Genomic DNA, 21,363 nt, shown 5'->3' with positions numbered 1-21,363 from the left:
TTTAGCCTGATGCTGAGCGAATGTCCCTTATTTTATTTTCATATTTTTAGAAGTGGATTAGTCCTTTAATTTCTTCACCATAACCCTGGCTACTCCTAGTTTTCAGGAATGTGAATGCCACTTTTAATTGGATTGTAAATTTTTAGAGTATCAGAACTCTGCCCTATCTGTTCTATTTGCAAAAAGCATCCAATATTTTCCCTAATGATGACCTGTGCTGTTTTCATCTAGCCTCAGGGATCTTACTGACTAGAAAAAGGAAATTTGATGGAGCGATTTCATTTTTGAGGTTAGTTCAGAGAAAAATGGTAACAAATAAACAATCCAACAATCCAATGGTTTTGAAATGTTTCCAGTGTAAGAGTTTTTATTCTGGTTTCGTGCTCAATTAGAGTTACCTACAACAGACTACAGACAAAAATAATTAGGAAAGGCTCAATGAAAATGTCAGGAAACAATACAGTAGGGGATGTTCAGTCTTGCAGATCTCAGACAAGTTACCGGTTTTGAATTTCAGTCCCAACACTGGGTGATAAAATCTCTAATTTAGATGTGATAATTAATTTAAAACAAGATTGCCGGCTTGGATCCTGACTACGCTGACTTGTAAACAATTTGAAAGTCCTGTGACAGTCATTTTACAGGTTAAAACTTCTGGGGGTGGGGCGTCTACCAGAAGATGGAATACAATTTTGTGAGTACCGGCGGAAAACAGGATAAAGAACAGTCAGAAGAAGCCAGAACCAGTGTCGTCAAGCGGGCAGGGGAGGCGGCAGGGACAGAGGGGCCAGGAGCGTTTGCCACAGACAGGGCAGGCGCGGGCGGCGCGGAGGGCGGCCTTACCTCAGCGGAGGGGCCGGCTCCAGCGTCAGGGCTGAGGTCTGAGCGGCCTGGAAGAGCGCTGGTCTCTTAAACATGGCTGCCACCAAACGGCCTCAAGATGTCTCCGGGGCGCTCCTCAGCCCTTCGCTGCTGTGGGTGGCTCGGAGAGTACAGGGCGGGGCTGCTCCAGGTGAAGGTGTGGCCGTGATGGCTGCTGGGTCCTAGCCGCCTGGCTGCGGGGAGGCGGAGCGGGGCTGTCTGGGGAAGCGGAGATCACCATTACTTAAGGATGTAGGGTCTTTGCTGCACTGGAGCCTACACAGGCCCAGAAGCTGGAGGATGATGTTACGTGTGCCATTCTTGAAAGGGATTTCAGGGCGTTCCAGAGATAAGCGATGTTGTGTTCCCCCCCATCACCCAAACCTTGGGCCCGGAGTGTGTCCCAGGGCGGGACCCGTGGGAGCTGGTGCCGTGGCAGGAGCCGTCCGAGTCCGAGGGCGCCGCCTGCTGGAGAGGAGGCTGCTTGGCGGGCCTCTTTTTCCTCCTGGGCTTCTCCGGTCTTGGCTCTCTGGAATCCTGTGTGTCCGCTTCTTTTAGTGGCCAGAAAAGGAAAGCAGAGTTCCTCGTCTCTACATCCTCTCTAGAGACAGAGAGAGATCGGGGTTACCCTGTCTTGATGGCTGCGGGATCTACAGAGATGTCCAAGCCATCCCCATGGCTGCTTCTCAGCTCCTTTGCCCATGTCCCTCTTCCCATGGAAAGGAGTCTCTGGAGCACTGTGCACCCAATGCTTTAGGCTGGGCTTAGTGCCACTCAGTTCATTTCCACGAGCCTTTGGTGTCTGGGAACCTCCCACGGCATGGAGAACTTGAATATACAGACCCGTCCTGACCAAGCCAGTGAAGGAACAACTCCAGCCCAGAAGCCCCTGGAAACGCCTCAGCATAGACCTGTGTCCGCCCCAGGGAGATGAGCTTGGCCCCATCACAGCCCAGTTCATCCCTGAACTGAAGCTTGTACATCAGAGATATTCTTTCATACCCTGAGTTTCTCTAATGACTCCAAGGTATACTATCGGGAACATATTCCCAAATGTCCAAAATGGTATGATTTGTAATGACATTGAACTTCGGAATGACTATGAAGTCACTGAGCTAAATTACTATTTAGAAAATGCGCTGACAAAGCTTATTTACCCAGAAGTGCTGTCCTTCAAAGGTAACACCCTGGGAACACCATGACCTCATTCTAGTCATGCCTCCATGGCTCACGGTTTTGGGAGCTCACCTTTTTTCACAGCCTTCAGGGTAAGTTAAGGACACCCGCCGCCTAGTGTTAAACCTTATTTTGTTCCCGTAATCAGTATCAGCTATCTTGATCGCCCTGCCTTCAATCTGAATAATTTTTTGTTTTGTTCTTACTCTGCATAACTTCTGACTATTACTGCTTCAGATCCTTCTGGAAATTGTCAGGGAAAAAAACAAAACAAAACAATAAAGTGGAAAGAGAGTTTTTGTTATTTCCAAATAGAAAACGTCATCATTCAAATCCCTTGTGAAAGAATCAAGATTCATTACACATGATAATTTTCAAAGACTGGCTCAAAGACTCAGGAGAGAATTCCCAAGAGAGATGAAAACACTGGCCTGGGCGATAGCAGTGACATTGAGAAAAGCCTTTCTGGGAGGCCACAGACAAAAATCATCTTTAAATCTGAGGCCACCGCTTGTGCGGATGTATAGGTTCTGTGATAGCAGGTTCTGAGAGACTTCTAGGAATCATGTTTCAAGGTTGCATTTACCGCCCCTGCTCTGTGAAGTCTAAACTCTTATCCATCACATTACCCTCAGCTATCCCTCAAATTGCCACCTCTCTCCAGAGCAGAATAAGTTGATATATTGTTTCTTTTTCACGTTTTTTCTCTATTTGCCATGAATTAGTATCCATGATTACAGTTCAGTCCCTAAGCTATAATCTCTCAGAAAGAGGAGGGACAAGAAGGGGATGTGAGAAGTAGAGAGATTTTCAGGCAGTAAAGGCATGGAAAGAACAAGGTAGGGAGACGCCTACCCACCCGCCTGGTGGACTCTGGGAAGAAGAACAAGAGAGACCCAGGAGCAGCGTGTGGACAGCCCGCACCTAGGGGACTGGTCACCCAACTCACCGACCACCTGAATAATGGAATTCTAGTGAGGCAAAAATGAAACAAGAGGTGTCACTGTCATGGAAAGGTGCAAATGACATATTGTTAAGTGGAAAACACGTCACACAACAGAATGCATATTACATCTTCATGTTTGTTATGAAAATTGTGAATCCGTAAGGATGACCGGAGCTCTTGCGTTAAACTGTTCACAGTCACCCTTGGAAAATGAATTCCAGTAGAGCTGTCACTTTCTTGACATTAAAAAAAGTTTGCAATTGTCATACATGATAAGGAGAAAAAAATACAGCTTTTGATATAAGCTGATACGAGCTTATGGTGAAATAAGAATCACCACAGTGGGGAAGACACTGTAGAAGGACCTATAACAAGGGAAAAATGGTGGTTACTTTCAAAATGTGGGACTATGGGTGGTTTTTGTATTATTTCTGCTTGTTTTTAATTTAGAAATGTTATTAACTCTGCATTACTTTTGGAATAAGAATAAAGCAGCACAAGTCATCACGATTAGTACAAAAAGCAGGCAGGAGTTTTGATAAAAGTCTTAAAGCAAACACTGCTTGGCTTCTGTATTTCACACTCCAGGACGGCTGTGGTCAGCCAAGTTCAAGATCTTTCACAAGGAAGTGTCTCCTTATGGGACGGGTGGGAGCAGGAGGCAGGGTGGGTGTGAATCTGATGTGAAGGCCTCAACCCCACCCCCGTGCCCACACACCTCCCTCTCCTACCTGACCCAAGCCCACTCAGTGGAAGGCGGAGGGCCGCCAGGGTCCTGAACTCCAGCCAGCGGCGTTCTCCACCAGCACTCCTAGAAAAGACCCACTGAGTGGCTTTCTTTTGCCCAACCTCATGCCCAAACAGAGTTCAATTAAGTGCTCCATTAATTAAGTTAGGCTACAGATCTGGTTGAATAACATGATCAACCTACAATAAATATGTGCGCCTGTTCAGAGCCAGGCAGCCAGGCGCTGTGCTGGTTCCACTTCTGGGAAGAAAGTGCTGAGTGTCCACTCCATGCCCTCCCGGGGTTAGAACCCATCCCCTTCGCTGGATGAAGCATTGGCAGCTTGTCAGTAATCCTGCCGGATCCCTGAGGTCTCGTTTGTATTCTGCCCTCAGTGTCTCTCTCTCAGCAAGGCTGTCTTAGAACATAAAGAACAAGAGGACCCATGGAGCAGGCACCAGCAGATGTTTGATGAAGACCCGGTGGGGGGCTTTCGACAGCTGAAGGGGCGGAGAATGAAGAGACGGATAAGCAAAGGCTGTTGCTATCTGAATTGCTACCGCTGGCCCTGAAGGCTGGCAAATCTCTGTGTCTCCTTGTGTCCCCTTGTCCCATGTCCTAGGGCACCACCACGTGCTTCCTGAATGTAAGCAGTGGCATGTGTCCTTCTGAATTACATAGGACACTCACAGACAGGGTTTGTTGCTGAACTGCACGTTTTTCAGGGCTTTGTTCCAGCGTAAGAAATGGGGCTCCTACTCCAACCGGAGGGGACGGAGGGAGCTAATGACATACAGAGGCTTAATGATTTCAAATGCACAGACACCTCTTAGAAAATCGTCAGGAGTGACCAGGCGAGATTAAGGGCAGTGATTCATCTAATGTAATGTCAGAGGCAGTGCTGAATCTTGACGTTTCAATCAATGACTTAATTTCACTGACGTCAGGAGACAATGTGAGTCCACAACACTACACGGGTCAAGGGAGGAGCGTTAAACACTGCGGACGGTACCGTTTCCAATGGGACATACCCCCACATCCAGTGGCTTCATGGAAAGTTAGTCAACCCCTCAAAAGAGAGATAATGAGAGGCTAATATTTTGTGTAACAGGGACTGGGGGGAACAGGGGTTGACCAGAGATCCAGACAAACCCCACCTGGCCCTGGGAGGGTCTCTCCTCCTGCCAACTCATACACAGCCACGTCCCCAAGACAACACAATGACCCTCAAGCAGCAAGAGAAGAACATGCCTCGCCTCCAGGGCCCCAGAACCCAACAGCTTCCTCCAGGTGCCTGAGGTTTCTCCGGAGCACAGAGGAAATGCTGAGTCCTATTTTGCTTTCCTGATATCACATTTGGAATGTTATTATTTTTTTTTTTAAATAAATCATAATCTCTCAAAAGAGACTTTTTTAAAAATTTTCAGTCTTGCTCTGTCGCCCAGGCTGGAGTGCAGTGGTGTGATCTCGGTTCACCACAAGCTCCAGCTCCTAGATTCCAGTGATTCTCCTCTCAGCCTCCTGAGTAGCTGGGATTAAGGGTGCCCACCACCACGCCTGGCTAATTTTTGTATTTTTAGTAGAGGTGGGGTTTCACCATGTTGGCCAGGCTGGTCTCGAACTCCTGATCTCAAATGATCTGCCCACCTTGGCCTCCCGAAGTGCTGGGGTTACAGGCGTGAGCCACCACCCCCACACAAGAGTCTTCTTAAGGAGGAGTCTTGAAGGTAATTTGCCCAAGCCGTGCTCTGTTAAGGGTGAGGGGAGGAAGGATTCCAGCTCATCTGGGAGCGAGTTCTAGCTAGTTACGTGGCACCAGGTGTGTGCGTTCAGTTCAGGCGGCCTGAAACCCCAGCCTGTGGGTGGTTGAGTAACGCCTGCTACAGGCACCTCTTCTCCACTGGAGAACACCAGCAGCTGGAGCATCAGACCCACCAGGTACCTCCCCCTGCCCCGGCCAGAGGCCACAGCCCTCTGATGGCCAGGGAAGGACTTGATCTGTGAGTCCCCTGCCCTGGCAAGGCGAGAGGATGCCAGATAGAGGAAAATCCCCCTGTTCTGCCTGCTTCTTGTAGTTATTGAGAAGGACCACATGGGAGAAACTACACGTGTGTTCTCAAATGGAGGAAGTTAAAGACAGGATAAGGACTATTCTCCCTCAGAAAAGACATCTCTGATGCCATGGAATGTAGCAGAAAGCTCAGGGAAGCTCCTGAAGGGAAAGGAAGGGAAGAGAAGGGAAGGGAAGGGAAGAGCAGTCATTTCCCTCCATTGGACACATTGTCTTGAAAGACACGCCTCTCAGCTGTGTGTCAGAGAATGCCGTCGTCATGCTGCAAAGGACAGAAAAAATCTGCACCCGCCTTGCTGGTTTCACATTGCAAATACGGCAATACCAGCATCTCCTCCTTGAGGCAGGAGTAGTCTGGAATTGAGCAATACTGATAACATATTTTATAAGCCAATCTTGTTTTAGAAAAAGTCTTTAAGAATCATTTAGGTGTCAGATTTTAAGTTGAAAATGAAAATGTGGCTGGGCACAGTGGCTCAAGCCTGTAATCCCAGCACTTTGGGAGGTCGAGACGGGTGGATCACGAGGTCAGGAGATGGAGACCATCCTGGCTAACACGGTGAAACCCCGTCTCTACTAAAAAAATACAAAAATCTAGCCAGGCGAGGTGGCGGCGCCTGTAGTCCCAGCTACTCAGGAGGCTGAGGCAGGAGAATGGAGGGAACCCGGGAGGCGGAGCTTGCAGTAAGCTGAGATCCGGCCACTGCACTCCAGCCTGGGCGACAGAGCCAGACTCCGTCTCAAAAAAGAAAAAAGAAAATGAAAATGTGCATCAGCTTTTGCCGTGTTCAACAGTTTTGAGCCCTTCGGCCTCCAAATGCCTTTCTTCCTGCCTTTCACTGTGCACTGTCCTCACTCAGAAGCCAGAAGACAGACCTGCAGGAAAGGCCCCCGGAAGGAAGGAAAGGAGGACAGGGGGAAGATGGAGGCTGTTTGGGCCCAGGCATCCCTTGTCTTACCCTGCAAGCAGATAGCTATAGTAAATTCAGTATTTAAAAATTAAATTTAGTCAAATAATGTTCTGTTGGAGATGTAACCTACACTACATGTCTTTAATAGCCTGTGAAGACGGCATCAGGATTTTTTTAGATGGCCTCATTTGGAATGTAAAAAGTAAAGTAGAGGTTCCTCTTCAAAGACTTTCCTCCCCATCTAATTAGGAATAAACAGTAACTTCTCTTAGAAGCAAAATGTATTCAAAGACCTGTGCTAACATTCTTAAACATCTGCTGGTCGTGATAAAGATATCCATGTACTTTATGTTCTTAGCTCCCACAATTTAGCCTAAATACTTGCCCTGGCATATATATATATATAGTGGTCCAAGTCAGCATTAGGTCATAGCCTGTTCCTCTTCCTTATCCGAAGGTGTTTTCACCGTTCTCTGCATTCCACAAGTGACTTCCTCCTTCCTTTGTTCTCCTCTGCCTTTGCCTCTTTTAGAAAGTTCTAAGCTGTTAGGCAGTCGGGACAAATACAGAACGTGAGGTCCCGTTCCAGCCGGTGGAAACCGGACATAGCAGTAGGGTGGGCACATCAGGTTATAAATGACCCTGCTCCTTTGTTCGGTGTACTCTCATGGCAAAACTGCTGGCGAGTGTACCCTTTCTGCAGAAAGTAAAAATGGCCTTGCTGAGGAAATTAAATTATGTTCAAGTGCTATTTCTTTACAGCACCAGGAATGAGCATTTCTAACAGGAATAATGGTGTGAACACTCCCTAAGGAACACATTTGTAAAGTAAGTGAGAAAGGGCTCCTGAGGAAAGGACCTACCAGAAGGAAATCCCAGCACAGATACAAAATCAGAACTACACCTTTATGTTTGTACTCGCTTCTGCTAGCCCTGATGACAGAAACAGAGACAGGTTAAGCTCTGAACTTAGTAGGTTGAATGTGAACTCTGCTTATGAGAATTAAACTAGTCTCTTGCTCCCACAGAGGCAGCCAAAACAAAAAAGAGTGGCAATTACAATGGGGGATGAGGGAGTCAATGAAGACTTCCACGGTGTGAAGCCCAGAGGCAAAAGTAGATAATTCACAGTGAAGAGCTTTCAGTAAGGCCTGGCGAAGGTAGAAAACGAAGGCTTTTCTCGACACACAAAGATTTGCATTTTCGTTCTAAAATAATGGTTGATAACATTGAGTTTGGTGAAAATGGGTAATACTTAGACACATCAGCTCATATTCCTTCACAAGCAGCTGTGATCTGGACATCATAGGGGCCAGAAGCAAGACCCACAGGGACCACTGTTGGGGTAGAAGCTTCAGATGAACAGAAACCATCCTGCTGTTTTAAATGAAGTATCAACCCATCTAGACAAAGAATGGAGAATTGCCGCATATGTTTTTGATAATCGTAGCTAAGGAAAGGTTCTCTGTGGAGCCGCACACCCCTTGAGGAGCACTGCTGGGCATCTGCTAGCATGTGTCTGTATATATTGATTTGTTCCTCAAACAGTCTTTGGGGGCATTCTGTGAGCTGGTCTCTGGCAACAGGGATTCAGAGGCAGACAGAGCCTGTCCCCTACCTTCAAGGACTTGTGCCTACAGAGTCCAATGAAAGGAAATTTTCTTTTTTTTTTTTTTTTTCACCCACCCCTTTAAAAAAGGGAATTTTTTTTTTTTTTTTTTTTTTTTGAGACAGAGTCTCGCTCTGTCTCCCTGGCTGGAGTGCAGTGGCGCGATCTCGGCTCACTACAAGCTCCGCCTCCCGGGTTCCCGCCATTCTCCTGCCTCAGCCTCCCGAGTAGCTGGGACTACAGGCGCCCGCCACCTCGCCCGGCTAGTTTTTTGTATTTTTAGTAGAGACGGGGTTTCACCGTGATCTCGATCTCCTGACCTTGTGATCCGCCCGCCTCGGCCTCCCAAAGTGCTGGGATTACAGGCTTGAGCCACCGCGCCCGGCCCGGAAATTTTCTTTAACGGAAACCTCTACGGACTGCAGGGGGACCACCTCACTACCTGGGGGTGCTGGGGTGCTGGGACATCGCATGGTGGTGCTGATGTTTGAGCTCAGTCTTGGAGTTCCTCAGGTGGCCGAGGGCAAGGAATAGCTTTCCAGGGAGAATACTTAATCTAGTGAAGTCACAGAGACCTGAGAAAGCATGGTGTGGGCAAAACCTACATGTAGCTTAAGGTGGTTAGTATGTAGAAGGCATTGGCGGGTTAGCTGGGAGTGGCTAGGGAAAAATGAGGTAAGGTAGGCAGGTCTGGGCCAGACCAACAAGAAGCTAAGCTGGGATAAGAAGGGGTGATGGGGATGGGGCTCTGAAGGATTTTTAAGTGGGGAAGGGACACAGGCAGATTTGCATGTGAGGAAGTTGATTCTGCTCAGCCCTTATGGTGAGTGACTGGGACTGTGGCAGGAAAAGGCTGGAGGACATGAGCACTCCTGGCCAGTTAGGATCCCTGTAACCTGGAGACCAAGGGGTTGTGGTAGGTGAGGGACAAGCAGCAGCCAAAGATGACCACCAGATTTCTGGCTGGACAGCTCCGTGACTTGTGGGTGAAAGGGTGAACTGAGATGGGGAAGCCCGAGATGGGAGCAGGTTTGTGGGGAACTGTGATTTCAGTTTCAAATGTGCTGAATTTTTGAGATTCTGTACACTCAGGTGTAAATATCCAGTGGGTGGTTGGAAATAATGCAGTTCCCACAATGTGCCGAACACCTGCCAGACAATGACTATCCCCAAATCTTCACAGCATCGTAATCCTGCAGACGAGCTCACAGTCAACGAGCAACCACAAAACTAATGAGGGCAGGGCTGGGATAGAAACCCAATGTTGGTTCCAATGCGCTTCCCCCTATAGTTGCCCGCCATGGCTGCACCTTGCAACCAGCTGGGGGCTTTCAGAAAAACCCACCTCCAGGCCCACTCTCAGAGTCTGACTGTGACGCACAAGCACAGGAGAGCGGGCTGGGTTGGCGAAGGAGACATGGGGTCCTTAGCGCAAAGGGAGTCATGAAGGCAGTGGGTGGCAGTGAAGTCAGAAAACCCAGGGAGGTGGAGCAGCAACAAGCCTCAAGAGGAGGGGCTAGGGCAGAAGGAGGGGCTGGTGGTGTCCAAAGCGACTGCAGGAGCAGACTTAGTCAGTGAGGGCAGAGCTCACTGGTTCAGGCTCATGAGAGGTCCCGTGTGGCCTCTGTGGAAGGAGTTTCTTGGAGGGTAAGGGTGGACACCAATACCCAAGGCTCAGGAGTGAAGAGGAGGCAGGGGAGTGGGGACGTTGAGTCTATCCGACGGTGCATGGAGACTGGCAGTGAAGGGCAGGGAGCGTGCTGGATCATAGTGTGGAACCAAGGGAGTGGTAGTTATTCAGGAGTGTGTGTGTTTGTGGGTGCTGCGTGTGTGTGAACAGGAGGTCAACCTGTGTACTTGCTGAGGTGGAGGGCTCAGTGAAGAGGAGCTAAGGAGAGAGGTGAGAAGAATCCAGGGATCACTGATGGATCCAGGACCCGAGGCAGCGGAGGATGGGCCTCTGGAGCCCAGTGGACAGATCGGCCTGGGGTGAAAGGAAGGACACTGATTCTTTGACATCAGGGGCAAAGGCAGAGACTTCCATAAGCCCAGAGGTGGGAGATCAGGTGTGGAGGGAGAGGATGTCTGATGGTTCTGTGACGAAGTAGAAGGTAAGGCCATCGGGAGAATGAAGGTTAGCACCCAAAGACAGCCTGCAAGCTCTAAAAGAAACTGGAAGATGTTTCCTGGGTCCTTTTCCCCAACACTAGCTCAACATCCATCTTCACCTCTTTTTGTATGGCCTTGACTCCAAGGTCATGGCTCCATGACCCCAATTTTGATGCCCCTCATTGGCCCCACGGACTTGAGTTTGCGTTTGCTCTACAGGCCTCCCCCTTTCCTTTTGCCTTGGCTACCTTTAGTCTACCTTTACAGCTCTTAGCAATCCTGCTGCCTCAGCTGAAAATGTGTTGAGTCCACTGCAGCCCCTGGAAGCCACGCCCCCCAACACCCTGAACTGGCTACAGGCAAGCCAGGGTCAGCCCCTTGCTCCCACCTCCCAGCAAGGGGAGAGGTAGGTAGGTGACTGGACACAAATGCAACTTAATTAGAAGGCCTTGAATCTTTACAAACAAAAGGGGAACAATTCTTTCATATTCATGACATATTCATGAATGCTTTTCTGAAGGGTCAAATCATGTTGAATTTGAGATGAGAACCAGATGGATGAATACACAGTGGGTGAAAGGTGTGACGTTGAAGGGATAATAATCACAGAGCTACATTTTAAGTAGGACATTCTCCATTTCTGCTTTTCTTCCCTAGTATTTAGAGGTCATGGATCTCTTCTCAAAAACAGATTAAAGGTGCAAGGATATAAATTAATATTCAAGAGATAAAAGTTGAGTACACTTACAGTTCTGTATCCTCAGGAACTGGGGGTGACTTTATGTGAGAGCAAGAGACCGCATACTTATTTTGGCTGATCTTAATAAGTGCACTCCGAGGGCAAAATTCCTGTAACAGCACCAACAGAGTTCACTCAATTTAAATCAGAAATGTCCACCATTCAGATATAATTTTATTCTAGCTCAACCCATTATAATAGCTTCTAGTCATTATCCTATTCAGGGTGACACTTAAAGGAGCAGTTTAAATTCAGAGCCTTGCTTGATAATTATTTGCTGAATAAAAGTCATCAGAGTCCTCTCTGTCATTTCTCCATATTTTGGATCAATTGCCAAGTGTACCCACGTAAGACACACACACACGCGCATGCACACGTGCACGCACATACACCTTCATATAACCACCTTCCTTTCTATCTTTATTTCAGCCTTTGGCCACCACTTTTGCTGACTGCCCCACCTTCAGCCTCTTCGGGTCTCCCCAAGTCCCTATCAGAACTGTTTCCAGTATCCTTCCCCACTCCCCGACCCCGCCCCCAGCACCCTCCACCCCCGGCCATGCCACTCTAGCCTCCAGGGCCCCACATCCTGTAGGTAAATTCCCAGGTCCTTTCCTGGGCTCTGCGGCTTCCCCTCAGGGATCCTAGGCCAACTGCCTCATCTGTCCCCACACTCAAGAGCATGCTTGGGGACATCTCTTAAAACATCCCTCCCTTTCACAGTTGATATGCCCAGAGTTGTCCCACACGCCAGGGAGAGGAAGGCTCTGCCCTTCCAGATGCTTCTCTACTGCTATCCGGACAGCTTCAGGAAACTCCATTTTCTCCAAGGGGTTTTTTTCTGGAGTGATTAGCAGACACCTTCTCTGTTTGCCTTGTTGGGTTGGATACAGTGCTCCAGTGGCCGCTGGCTCTGATGATCTTTCTCCTTCGCCCTTAACCCTAAACTTCATTTCCCATGCCCCTCTCCCTGATGGAACTACCTCATGCCACAGCCAAGGATGTACTGGATATTTTCATTCTGTGTTCTAGGCAGCTGGGCACGGTAGTGAGAGGGAAGGCCATGGAGCCAGACTGTCTGCATTCAAACGCCTGCTCAACACACCAGGTCTGTGCTGTAACTTCTTGCTTCAATTCCTTTTCTGGAAATCAAGATAATAATAGTCTCTACCTCACGGTGTTCTGAGGATCCAAGGGTCCGCTCTGTGTAAAGCACTTGGATTGGAATGTGTGGCACATAGTAAGGTCCTAAGAAAGAGCCGCTGTTACCTGGCGTTTTGCTCACCAATCTAGTTCACTTGTGGGTCTGTTTTCCAGGCATGTTAAGTCATCCATCAAAACGATGTCATTTTCCATTAGGAATGTCGTTCATTCAAGTAATTTAAAAAACAATTGTGAGACCCTTCTCTTCATCAGGGGCTGTGCTGGGAGGGACAAAGGTGAACAGACGTGGTCTCTGCCTTTAAGGGTTGAGAGGCTGGTGAGGAAGCCAGTTTGGCAAGAGCAGTGTAGTGGACAGGAGGGCCTGAGGGCCCTGCAGGAAGTCACGATCAGGCAGAGTCTTTAGGGTGACGGCAGTTTAGGGGAAAGGAGATGGGGGAGGGCAGTCCAGGAAGAGGCCAGAGCCTGGGACTCGGAAAAGCCCACCGCATTCAGGAAGCAGTGAGCCTTCCACCTGGCTGGAGGTCAAGCTCATGGAGGAGGCTGGGGCCACACAGGGGTCCTGGGGGGATTCTCCCTGAGCGTGACATGAAGCATGTGTGTGGGTTGGACAAATGACATCATCAGTTTTGTAAACTGATACAGAATTCTTCTAAAAGTTTTAGAAAAATTACGTAGAGAAATATATAATTAAGGAAGGATTTCTTAAACAAACATAGGGCAGAAGGAGAAGAGGGATAAATTTGACCATCTTAAAATTTAATGCTTCTCTGTCAACAAAAATGCCAAAGTTAAAAGACAAGCGACAGACTGGGGAAAACTGTCGGCTGCATAGATCACCAAGAATTACCACCCGGAAGACACGGAAGACCTCCCCTAGTCAATAAAAAAGACAAACGACCCGACAGACAATACAGACCCTTAACAATTACCCGTCCAATGAGCAAATCAATCTAGAGCTGATACAGTTAATGGAGTCATTCCCACTCGCTGGCCCTGGGGAGAGCGGGAGGAAGGGATCAGAGTGATGCTACCAACCTCTGCAGCCACATCATCACTATTGTTACCTACCACATGCCTGCCAGACACACAGATCTTTCACATCTTTCACATGTCTTTTCCTCAAGCCTCACAATCACCCTGTAGGGCACACATAGACAGATACAGATATTGCTATGTAAAGTATTCATTTTATATGTGACCAAACTGAGTAGCGGGGTTGAAGCCAACTGCCCAATACAGAGTGAATGTTCAAATAATTCAAACACAGGGCTTTTTTGTTTTGTTTTGTTTCGTTGAGACGGAGTCTCGCTCTGTCGCCCGGGCTGGAGTGCAGTGGCCGGATCTCAGCTCACTGCAAGCTCCGCCTCCCGGGTTTATGTCATTCTCCTGCCTCAGCCTCCCGAGTAGCTGGGACTACAGGCGCCGCCACCTCGCCCGGCTAGTTTTCTGTATTTTTTTTTTTAGTAGAGACGGGGTTTCACAGTGTTAGCCTGGATGGTCTCGATCTCCTGACCTTGTGATCCGCCCGTCTCGGCCTCCCACAGTGCTGGGATTACAGGCTTGAGCCACCGCGCCCGGCCTTTGTTTTGTTTTTAACTGTAAAGCCTGTGTTCTTTTCACTCTCCTCCACTTTGTCCCCGTCTGCCCTTAGTCTCCCAATTTTTGCCAACTCTGGAGGTGGTTCCTAGGTAAGTAGGAGATGGGGAACCAGGGAGTGGCACCCCAATATAGGGGACACAGAGGAGAAGGAGGCACTTGGGGAAAGGGAGTGCACTGGCTTGCGGAGTCTGAGATGCCTGTGCTCACCCGGAGGGAGTGCTCCAGGACAACCCAGTTAGAAGCACAGGGCTGGAGCTCAGGGCAGCAGCGGGACTGGCACTTCTGGCACAGAGGAGGTGTCCAGAGATGGAGGCTCACTCCGAAAGACGCAGGGAGGAGGCAGAAGAGGATAGCACTGGGAGGGGCCCAGGAGGTGCCCAAGTCTGCAGGGCCAGCAGGGGACCTCAGGCAGGGGCAGGAGGAGGAGGAAAAGTAGGATGACGACGAGGAGGAAAAGGAGGATGAGCATGAGGAGGATGGAGAGCCAGAGAGAGTGGTGCTCCAAGATCCTAGAGTGAGCCTGTCTCTCCGTCAAATGCAAAGCACAGTTCAGCCATGGAAGCCAAAGGACTGCACAGCACAGGCAGCAGAGGCCACGGCCACCTCAGTGAGGGCAGGGTCTGTGCGGAACAGTGGGCAGAAGCCAAAACACAGGGAGTGGAGAGCAGGGCAGCAGATGCAGCCAGGGAAACCATTTCTCAAGAAGCCTGGCAGTGCCAGGGAACAGCTTGGCATCACCCAGGAGAAAGCCTTTTTCTAAAGGAAAATCTACTTACTCTCCGGTTGTTACACTTCAAAACCGTGTAGAATTTCTCTGCGGCCACGTGCTTATTGGGAAGTGCTATGACAATGGCAGGGACGTAGAAGTCAAATCCTTTGGGTATCACAATTTTGGCAAACACATAATCTCCAATCTGCAGAGGAGAGCACAGAGCAAATATTTTGCTTATGGATTGTACAGACAATGTTAATATAAGCTTGTTTTAAAACACTACAAGGCAATTGGCAAGTACTGATGCTAACATTCAAATACATATTTTTTTCTCAGTTAAGAAAGAGTTCCAAGATTCTCTGGGCTCACTGGGCCACGTCTGAAATTTTGTGATCAGTTTGGGAAGCCCCGCTGTAGTAGGACTTCACCAACTGACAAGGGCCCAGGGGTCAGCCAGCAAGATGGTGAGGGTTCTGGAAACCACACCCTGAAGAGACTAGTTGAAAGAACCCGGGGTGTTTGTCATGCAAACATCCTCAACAGTGTCCTCATCTGCCAGAAGGGCTGACACCAAGACGTAGACAGGGAGAGGTTTGTTTAATGTCGCTCTAAAGCACGCACCCAGAATCCATGGGTAAAAGTCACAAATGGAGAATTTGCAGGAGAAAAAGTATCTTGTGGAGGGACATGCAGAGGCTGCGGGCCCTCGTGCATCGTCAGGGGACAACAGCACTGTTGCGTGCCAGGGCTCTGACTCGGAAGCAGCAACAGGCCCGAGGATAAATTCTCCAATTCCCCCTCCAGCGCTTCTCCTCCAGGCTCACAGTGGGCAAGACACTGCAGCAGGGTGCTCTGCAAGGATTTCCCTCTACTCCTGGGCCTTGAAGCTGGAATTAGGATCGTGGCAAAAGGATGAGGCAGACATGCCACAGCTTTTATGAGTTTGTGACCAGATGAGAACACATTAGTCTGGCTCATCCGAGGCAGGAGAACAGGGTCTGGAGTTAAGGAACTTAAGGTCAATTCGTGCTGACTTTCTAAGGCTGAATCGAGGGAAGCACCAAGGTCTGGGGGGCAGGGAATCTGGGGCCCATTCATGATAATTTCCTCAAGTTAAATCAAAGGGAAAACATCTGGGTCTGGGGCAGGGAACCTAAGACCAATCACCACGAACTTCCTAAAGCTAAACCAAAAGGAAAAACCCCATCTCCTGACGCCGGGTAGCAAAGGATCAAAGGCCAGTCTCCCTGCAATCCTCCCCTTCCACCCCGGCTCAGAGGGAAAGGGAGTGTGTCCTGGATTGCCCAGAGGCCAAGCAGGGGCCATCCCTTCCTCTGGACAGGGGCCAATTCACCTCAGCCTTTAATTAGCCACAGACCAAATCCTTCATCCAGAAAAGCGGTAGTCCATAGGGACCTCAAAAGGAGTATTTAAAACCGAGAAATCTTTGTGATACCGCCCTTGTGTCTCTTGCGGCCCATTCCCACTCTGTGGAGTGCTTTCTCACTTTAATAAATCCCTGCTTTTGCTGCTTCATTCCTGTGTTCCATTCCTTTGTTACTTTATTTGTGCATATTGTTTAATTCTTTGTTCAAAACACCAAGGACCTGGACAACTCATACTCACAGTCTTTCTTCCGGTAACACATGTGTGGAATGCACATTTGGGGTAACTGTGCATTACGATATCACCGTCTGACATCAGCTGATTACAGTGCCAAGGAAAATGCTACCTCTGCCCTTGTTATTATGTAATAGAATAGAATGGAAAGGAATGGAGTAGAATGGAACGGAACGGAACAGAACGGAACACAATAGAATAGAATAGAATAGAATAGAATAGAATAGAATAGAATAGAATAGAATTTTTTGCAGTTAAGTGTCCACAGTACTGGCAGCTACAGCAATGCCCTTTCCCCAACCTCTATTGTCTTGTAAAGGGACAAGGACCTCAAGGTACAATGCAAACAAGTCTGTGCAGCCCTGAGCTACATAACAAGGAGTTGGCAGGTCAGCGTCACAAGCAAAGAAATCACCAGGCGACGGGTCCCAGAACAGGGGCCGTGGTTCTTCCTGCCCAAACACACCCTCCCTGCAGGAGCCCGTGTAGGTTCAGCAAAGGGCCAAACAGTGGCCTTGGCGTTCTCTGTTACCCAGAACTCTGTGGATGGTGAAAAGGGGCCAGAACACATCAGGGACTGGGTACCTGGAGCAGTGGGCAGGGCATGGCGCCCCCCACAGGCATGATGAAGGAGGTGGACACGACCCTGGTGTCTCCATACCTGAAGTCCACCAGTGCTTGGGTGCGGCTCACACACTTCTTCACAACCCCTGCAAGGAATCAAAGAAAACATAAAATGTAAAGACAAACAACATCCCTTCCCGTAGGCTTGTGCCATCTTTCTGGCCACACTGAGTGAGAACACTTTGCCTGGTTAAATCAGTGTGCCCCTTTGATTTCTCCAGCAGATAATGTTGGGTACCATAGGATGCCTACTGGGTTGACCAGCTCAACATGGTGAGGCACATGCCTGGTCTGGGCACCCGCTGAGATGAGAACTGGCGAGAATGGATGAGATCTGTTCATCCCGCACCATCAGCCTCCGTCCTGACAGGAACATGCATCCTGGAAATAAAGATCCTCTTCCCGAACACCTCCTACCACCTGGTATTTTCATTTACTTTAGCCCTATTTTCTTCCATAATACTTAAAGATAGAAAATACATGTTGTTAATTAAATGGTGAAAGTAAAAAGGAAATATAAACTCCTATCCAAATCGGCTTTTCATCTGACTAGACTGAACATACTCAGCTCCCCCAAAATGTACAGCTGAAAGGAACGAAGAAAAACGAAGTAAGGCTGGACGTGGTGGCTCACGCCTGTAACCCCAGAACCTTGGGAGGTTGAGACAGGTGGATCACCTGACGTCAGGAGTTCGAGACCAGCCTGGCCAACATGGTGAAACCCCATCTCTACTAAAAATACAAAAATTAGCTGGGCGTGGTGGCACATGCCTGTAATCCCAGCTACTCGGGAGGCCGAGGCAGGAGAATCACTTGAACCTGGGAGGCGTAGGTTGTGGTGAGCTGAGATTGCATCATTGCACTCCAGCCTGGGGACAAGAGCAAAATTATGTCTCAAAAAAAAAAAAAAAAAAAAGAAAGAAAAGAAAAGAAAAAAGACGTAAGAAGTTTCCTTTTTAGTTATACTGAAGGAGTGCATGATAGATACATAAGGTTGGTATAAAAGTAGTTGTGGTTTTTGCCATTAAAAAAAATGACCAAAACCACAATTACTTTTGTACCAGCCTAATATATATACATATACATACACACATATACATATATTAAATTATATAATAATTTTGTTATACCTTTTAATATGATTATTAGAATAGATTATCATTTGTAGGAAAAGAAAATACCTGTGTTAAGATGCACATTTTTTGTCATTTATCTGACTTGAAATTTATCTTCCCATTAAAAAGGGATTCTAAACATTAAGGGGGAGATGATGACGTTGGACACCTCCCCTGGCAGTATCAGCTGCTCACAGGCCCATGGAGACAGAAACGAGCGTGGGCATCCTGGGTTCCCCAGCATGTGCTGCAGCGGCTCCGTGGTCCTGGCTCACCTGCCTGCTGAGCAAAGCCCTGTGTCCTCTCATGGGGCGAAGAGACAGCTGCTGATTTTCATCTTGATCCATGTGTCTTGTTTTAAATGGCCAAAGGAATAAATTTTTTTTTTGCAAAATACGCACACTCAAGCCAGCTTACCATTGTGTGCTTTCTGATCGGACTGAAATGTTTAATTTGGGTTCTGAAATATTTACACATTATTCACACATTTTCTACCATAAACTGACTTTACCCTTTTAATCAGAAAAATAAATACTACCTTTTAGAAATAATTTCTATTCTGGAAACAAGAGCCGCTCCTGATTGAGAATCAGGGAACTTGTCTCCTGCCATGCACTGTGTGCCCCACGTCCCTCCCACGGCCCCGGGGAAGGGTCTGGGCTGCAACCACAGCCACATTGGCCCATGTGACTCTCTTCAAATCCTTAGCCTTTGGGACTTCGCAGTATCCAGTATCAAAACCGCTAGCAGCTTTTCAGTTGTTTGCCTAAACTGAGAAGTTGTGACAGAGACTGTACAGCCGACGAAGCCTAAACCATCTATCATTGAGTTTCTTCTTTGGACCTAAACTTTTTGGACCGTTATGATGACTTCTTTTTAGTTCCTTTAATTCAGCTTCCTTCTTTGTAAAATCTCTGTAGATGTGAGTCTTTGTTCATCTCCAGAAATGAGCACAGTTTCTTATGGTCTGTCTTCAATCTGACCTCGCGGGCCCCCACGTGGCCGCACTCTGGGCAGCTGGAGGGCCCAGGACTGGCCTGTCCCACTACTGCTAAGCCTCTGTACCTGCTCCTTCTCCATCTAAGTAAGGGATTGCTACCATTTCTTGTGTCCTGATTCAAGATCAGCTCCAATTTTTGGCTTGCCTTACCCTGTAGTTTCTCTCTGTCCTCAGCCTTGAGAGGTGAGGCCGTGTCTCCCAGCTCTGAAATCTCTTGGACCTGTTTGAGGACCTGGGCTCTGGAGGCTGGCCAAGCTGAAGAACCTCCACTGCCTCTCCTCTTTCTCTGGGTGGAGGCTGGCGGGCCCAGAGCCTCCACTGTCTCCCTTCTTTCTCTGGGTGGAGGCTGGTGGATCCAGTGCCTCCCTGGGGATGAGGTGGCTCCCTGCCTCAGTCGGGGTTGTCCTGCATGCAGCTGGAGAAAGGGCCTGTGCTCCTATAGAGGCTTTCAGCAAAAATGCTGCGGGTGCTCAGGGCTCGGAGAATTGATGTCCCAATCTGAGTAAACAGTGGAAGTCAGTTTGTGTGGTGAAAGATGCATGAATGGTTCTGAACCTTTGCTCCAAACAGATTTTCTCAGGCTGGAGACTGGATTTTTTTTTTTTTTTAAACCTTTGGCTCTAAGAACCTTCTGATATATAAAGCCCGGCTTGAATTCCACCTCTTCAAAAAGGCTTTCACTCTGCTCCAGCCGCAGCATCCCTCCAGCGGCCCACTCCCTGGCAGTGTCATCTTTCACGGTCCTTGTGTCCGCTCCTCCTTCCAGTCTTGGAGGTTTCCTTTCTACCCGCCGTGCTGACTTTTGCTGCTTTGACTTGCTGTGAAAAGTTCTAAGCTGCCGTGAAACGGAAAGCAGCTCCCTCCTCCCCGGGAGAGGAGGCAAGGTTTATCCCTACTCCTAAGAGGAGCTCTCACGTGGGATGCAGAAAAACTCTTTCCGCGGAATTAACAAAGGGCTGTACATCATCACATTTAATCTACACAGCAACTTACAAACGGTTTCATTGTTTTAAATCCCATTGGAGAAGACAGGGACACTGAGGTACAGGGAAACAAAGTGACTGCAGTCGGGTGGCCAGCAGAGGCAAGAGGCAGAATTCAAATACATGAAAACACAGGATTTTTTGACCTGAGCTCATTACACTTGAGAAGGCGTTCCGTTTTGTCCCCTTTTCCTTCATGATAACTTGTTCTTATGGCACAGTGCAGAAATCACCATGGATTTCCCAAAGTAAAATGCTGCTTCTCACAGAACAACAGGAAGGATGACCCAATTTCCACAGATAATGATTTCAAATAAGGGTTGAAAATGTGTCTTCCTCCTTGTCTTTCGGCATCCAGATAAGCCAGGCTATTGCTCTGTACAACACAGTCATTTCCTCAACTGGATCACCCACACTGACCCCTGGAATAACGGGGCCACAGGGAAATCCCCACCGCAATCCCAACGACAGTGGCAACAGCCTGCCTGGCCAGCTCTGCTTCCGCGTGGACCTGGCTTCATGTAGTGGACACTGCAATCCAGTGACTCCAATCTTGCCTTCTGCTGAGGTGCATTTTAAAGTGAGCTGTTTTTTACTAAAAATGTTTAGGAGGTTTTGAACAATACTTACCAGAAGAGAAGTCACCAAGGATGTCACACCTGTGCTCTGCAAAATTCTATTTGGCCTTCTTTTTTTTTTTGTGAGGGAAAATAGTGCCTCACAGTGAACAGGTGATCTAAATTACCATCACCAGTGAGGGCAGGTGAGCATCACGTGCCTCTAGACGGGACGACCCAGAGGGCCATGACATACTTCGGCAGCATCCTGGCAGGGAATGATAACCTGAATCTAATCTAACCCAAATTGAAGGACATTCTATAAAATAACTGGCCTTATGCTTAAATAATGTCACTATCATGAAAGGTAATAGGAAAGGCTAAAGAATGGTTCTAGGTCAAAGAAAGCTAGAGACGTGTCCACTAAATGCAATACATAATTCTGAGCTGAGACCTGTCCTGGAGAAAATAAGTGTGATAAAGGCCATTACTGGGACAATTAACAAAATCAAAATATACAGATTAAATAAAAGTACTATAATAATGTCACAGTTTTTGAATTTTCTAACTTTATTGTGATTATATTAAGAGATTATTCTTACTCTTAATACACACTGATGTGTTAAGGGATAAAGTAACATGATAAGTGTTGCCTAATTTCTACGAGTTCAGAAAAAATAAGGTGTGTATGTATGTGTGAAGACAGAGAATAAAATAATATATGTGATAAAATGTGACCAAATGTTAAAAATTGGCAAATCTGGGTAAAGAGTATACTGGGGTTCTCTGTATTATTCTTGTGACTTTTCTGAATGTTTGAATTTTTTTTTTTTTTTTTTT

At 47.9% G+C, this 21,363-nt stretch overlaps 1 protein-coding gene across 1 annotated transcript in view; it reads right to left on the bottom strand.

The window, feature by feature from the left end:
* Positions 1–293: 293 nt before the first annotated feature.
* VWA3B (von Willebrand factor A domain containing 3B) overlaps positions 294–21,363 on the bottom strand; it is a 254,456-nt gene continuing 233,386 nt past the window's right edge. The window contains 6 exon segments of the mRNA XM_011956652.1: positions 294–1,029; positions 1,031–1,080; positions 1,246–1,462; positions 11,159–11,259; positions 14,689–14,826; positions 16,830–16,954. Coding sequence (XP_011812042.1) covers positions 936–1,029; positions 1,031–1,080; positions 1,246–1,462; positions 11,159–11,259; positions 14,689–14,826; positions 16,830–16,954 — 725 coding nt within the window. The 3' untranslated portion in view covers positions 294–935.

The sequence above is a fragment of the Colobus angolensis genome, unplaced genomic scaffold, assembly GCF_000951035.1.
Source record: "Colobus angolensis palliatus isolate OR3802 unplaced genomic scaffold, Cang.pa_1.0 Scaffold42, whole genome shotgun sequence".
In the NCBI taxonomy this organism is placed as follows: domain Eukaryota; kingdom Metazoa; phylum Chordata; class Mammalia; order Primates; family Cercopithecidae; genus Colobus; species Colobus angolensis.
Note: the sequence above shows the minus strand (reverse complement) of the source record. Positions and strands in the feature narration are given on the sequence as shown.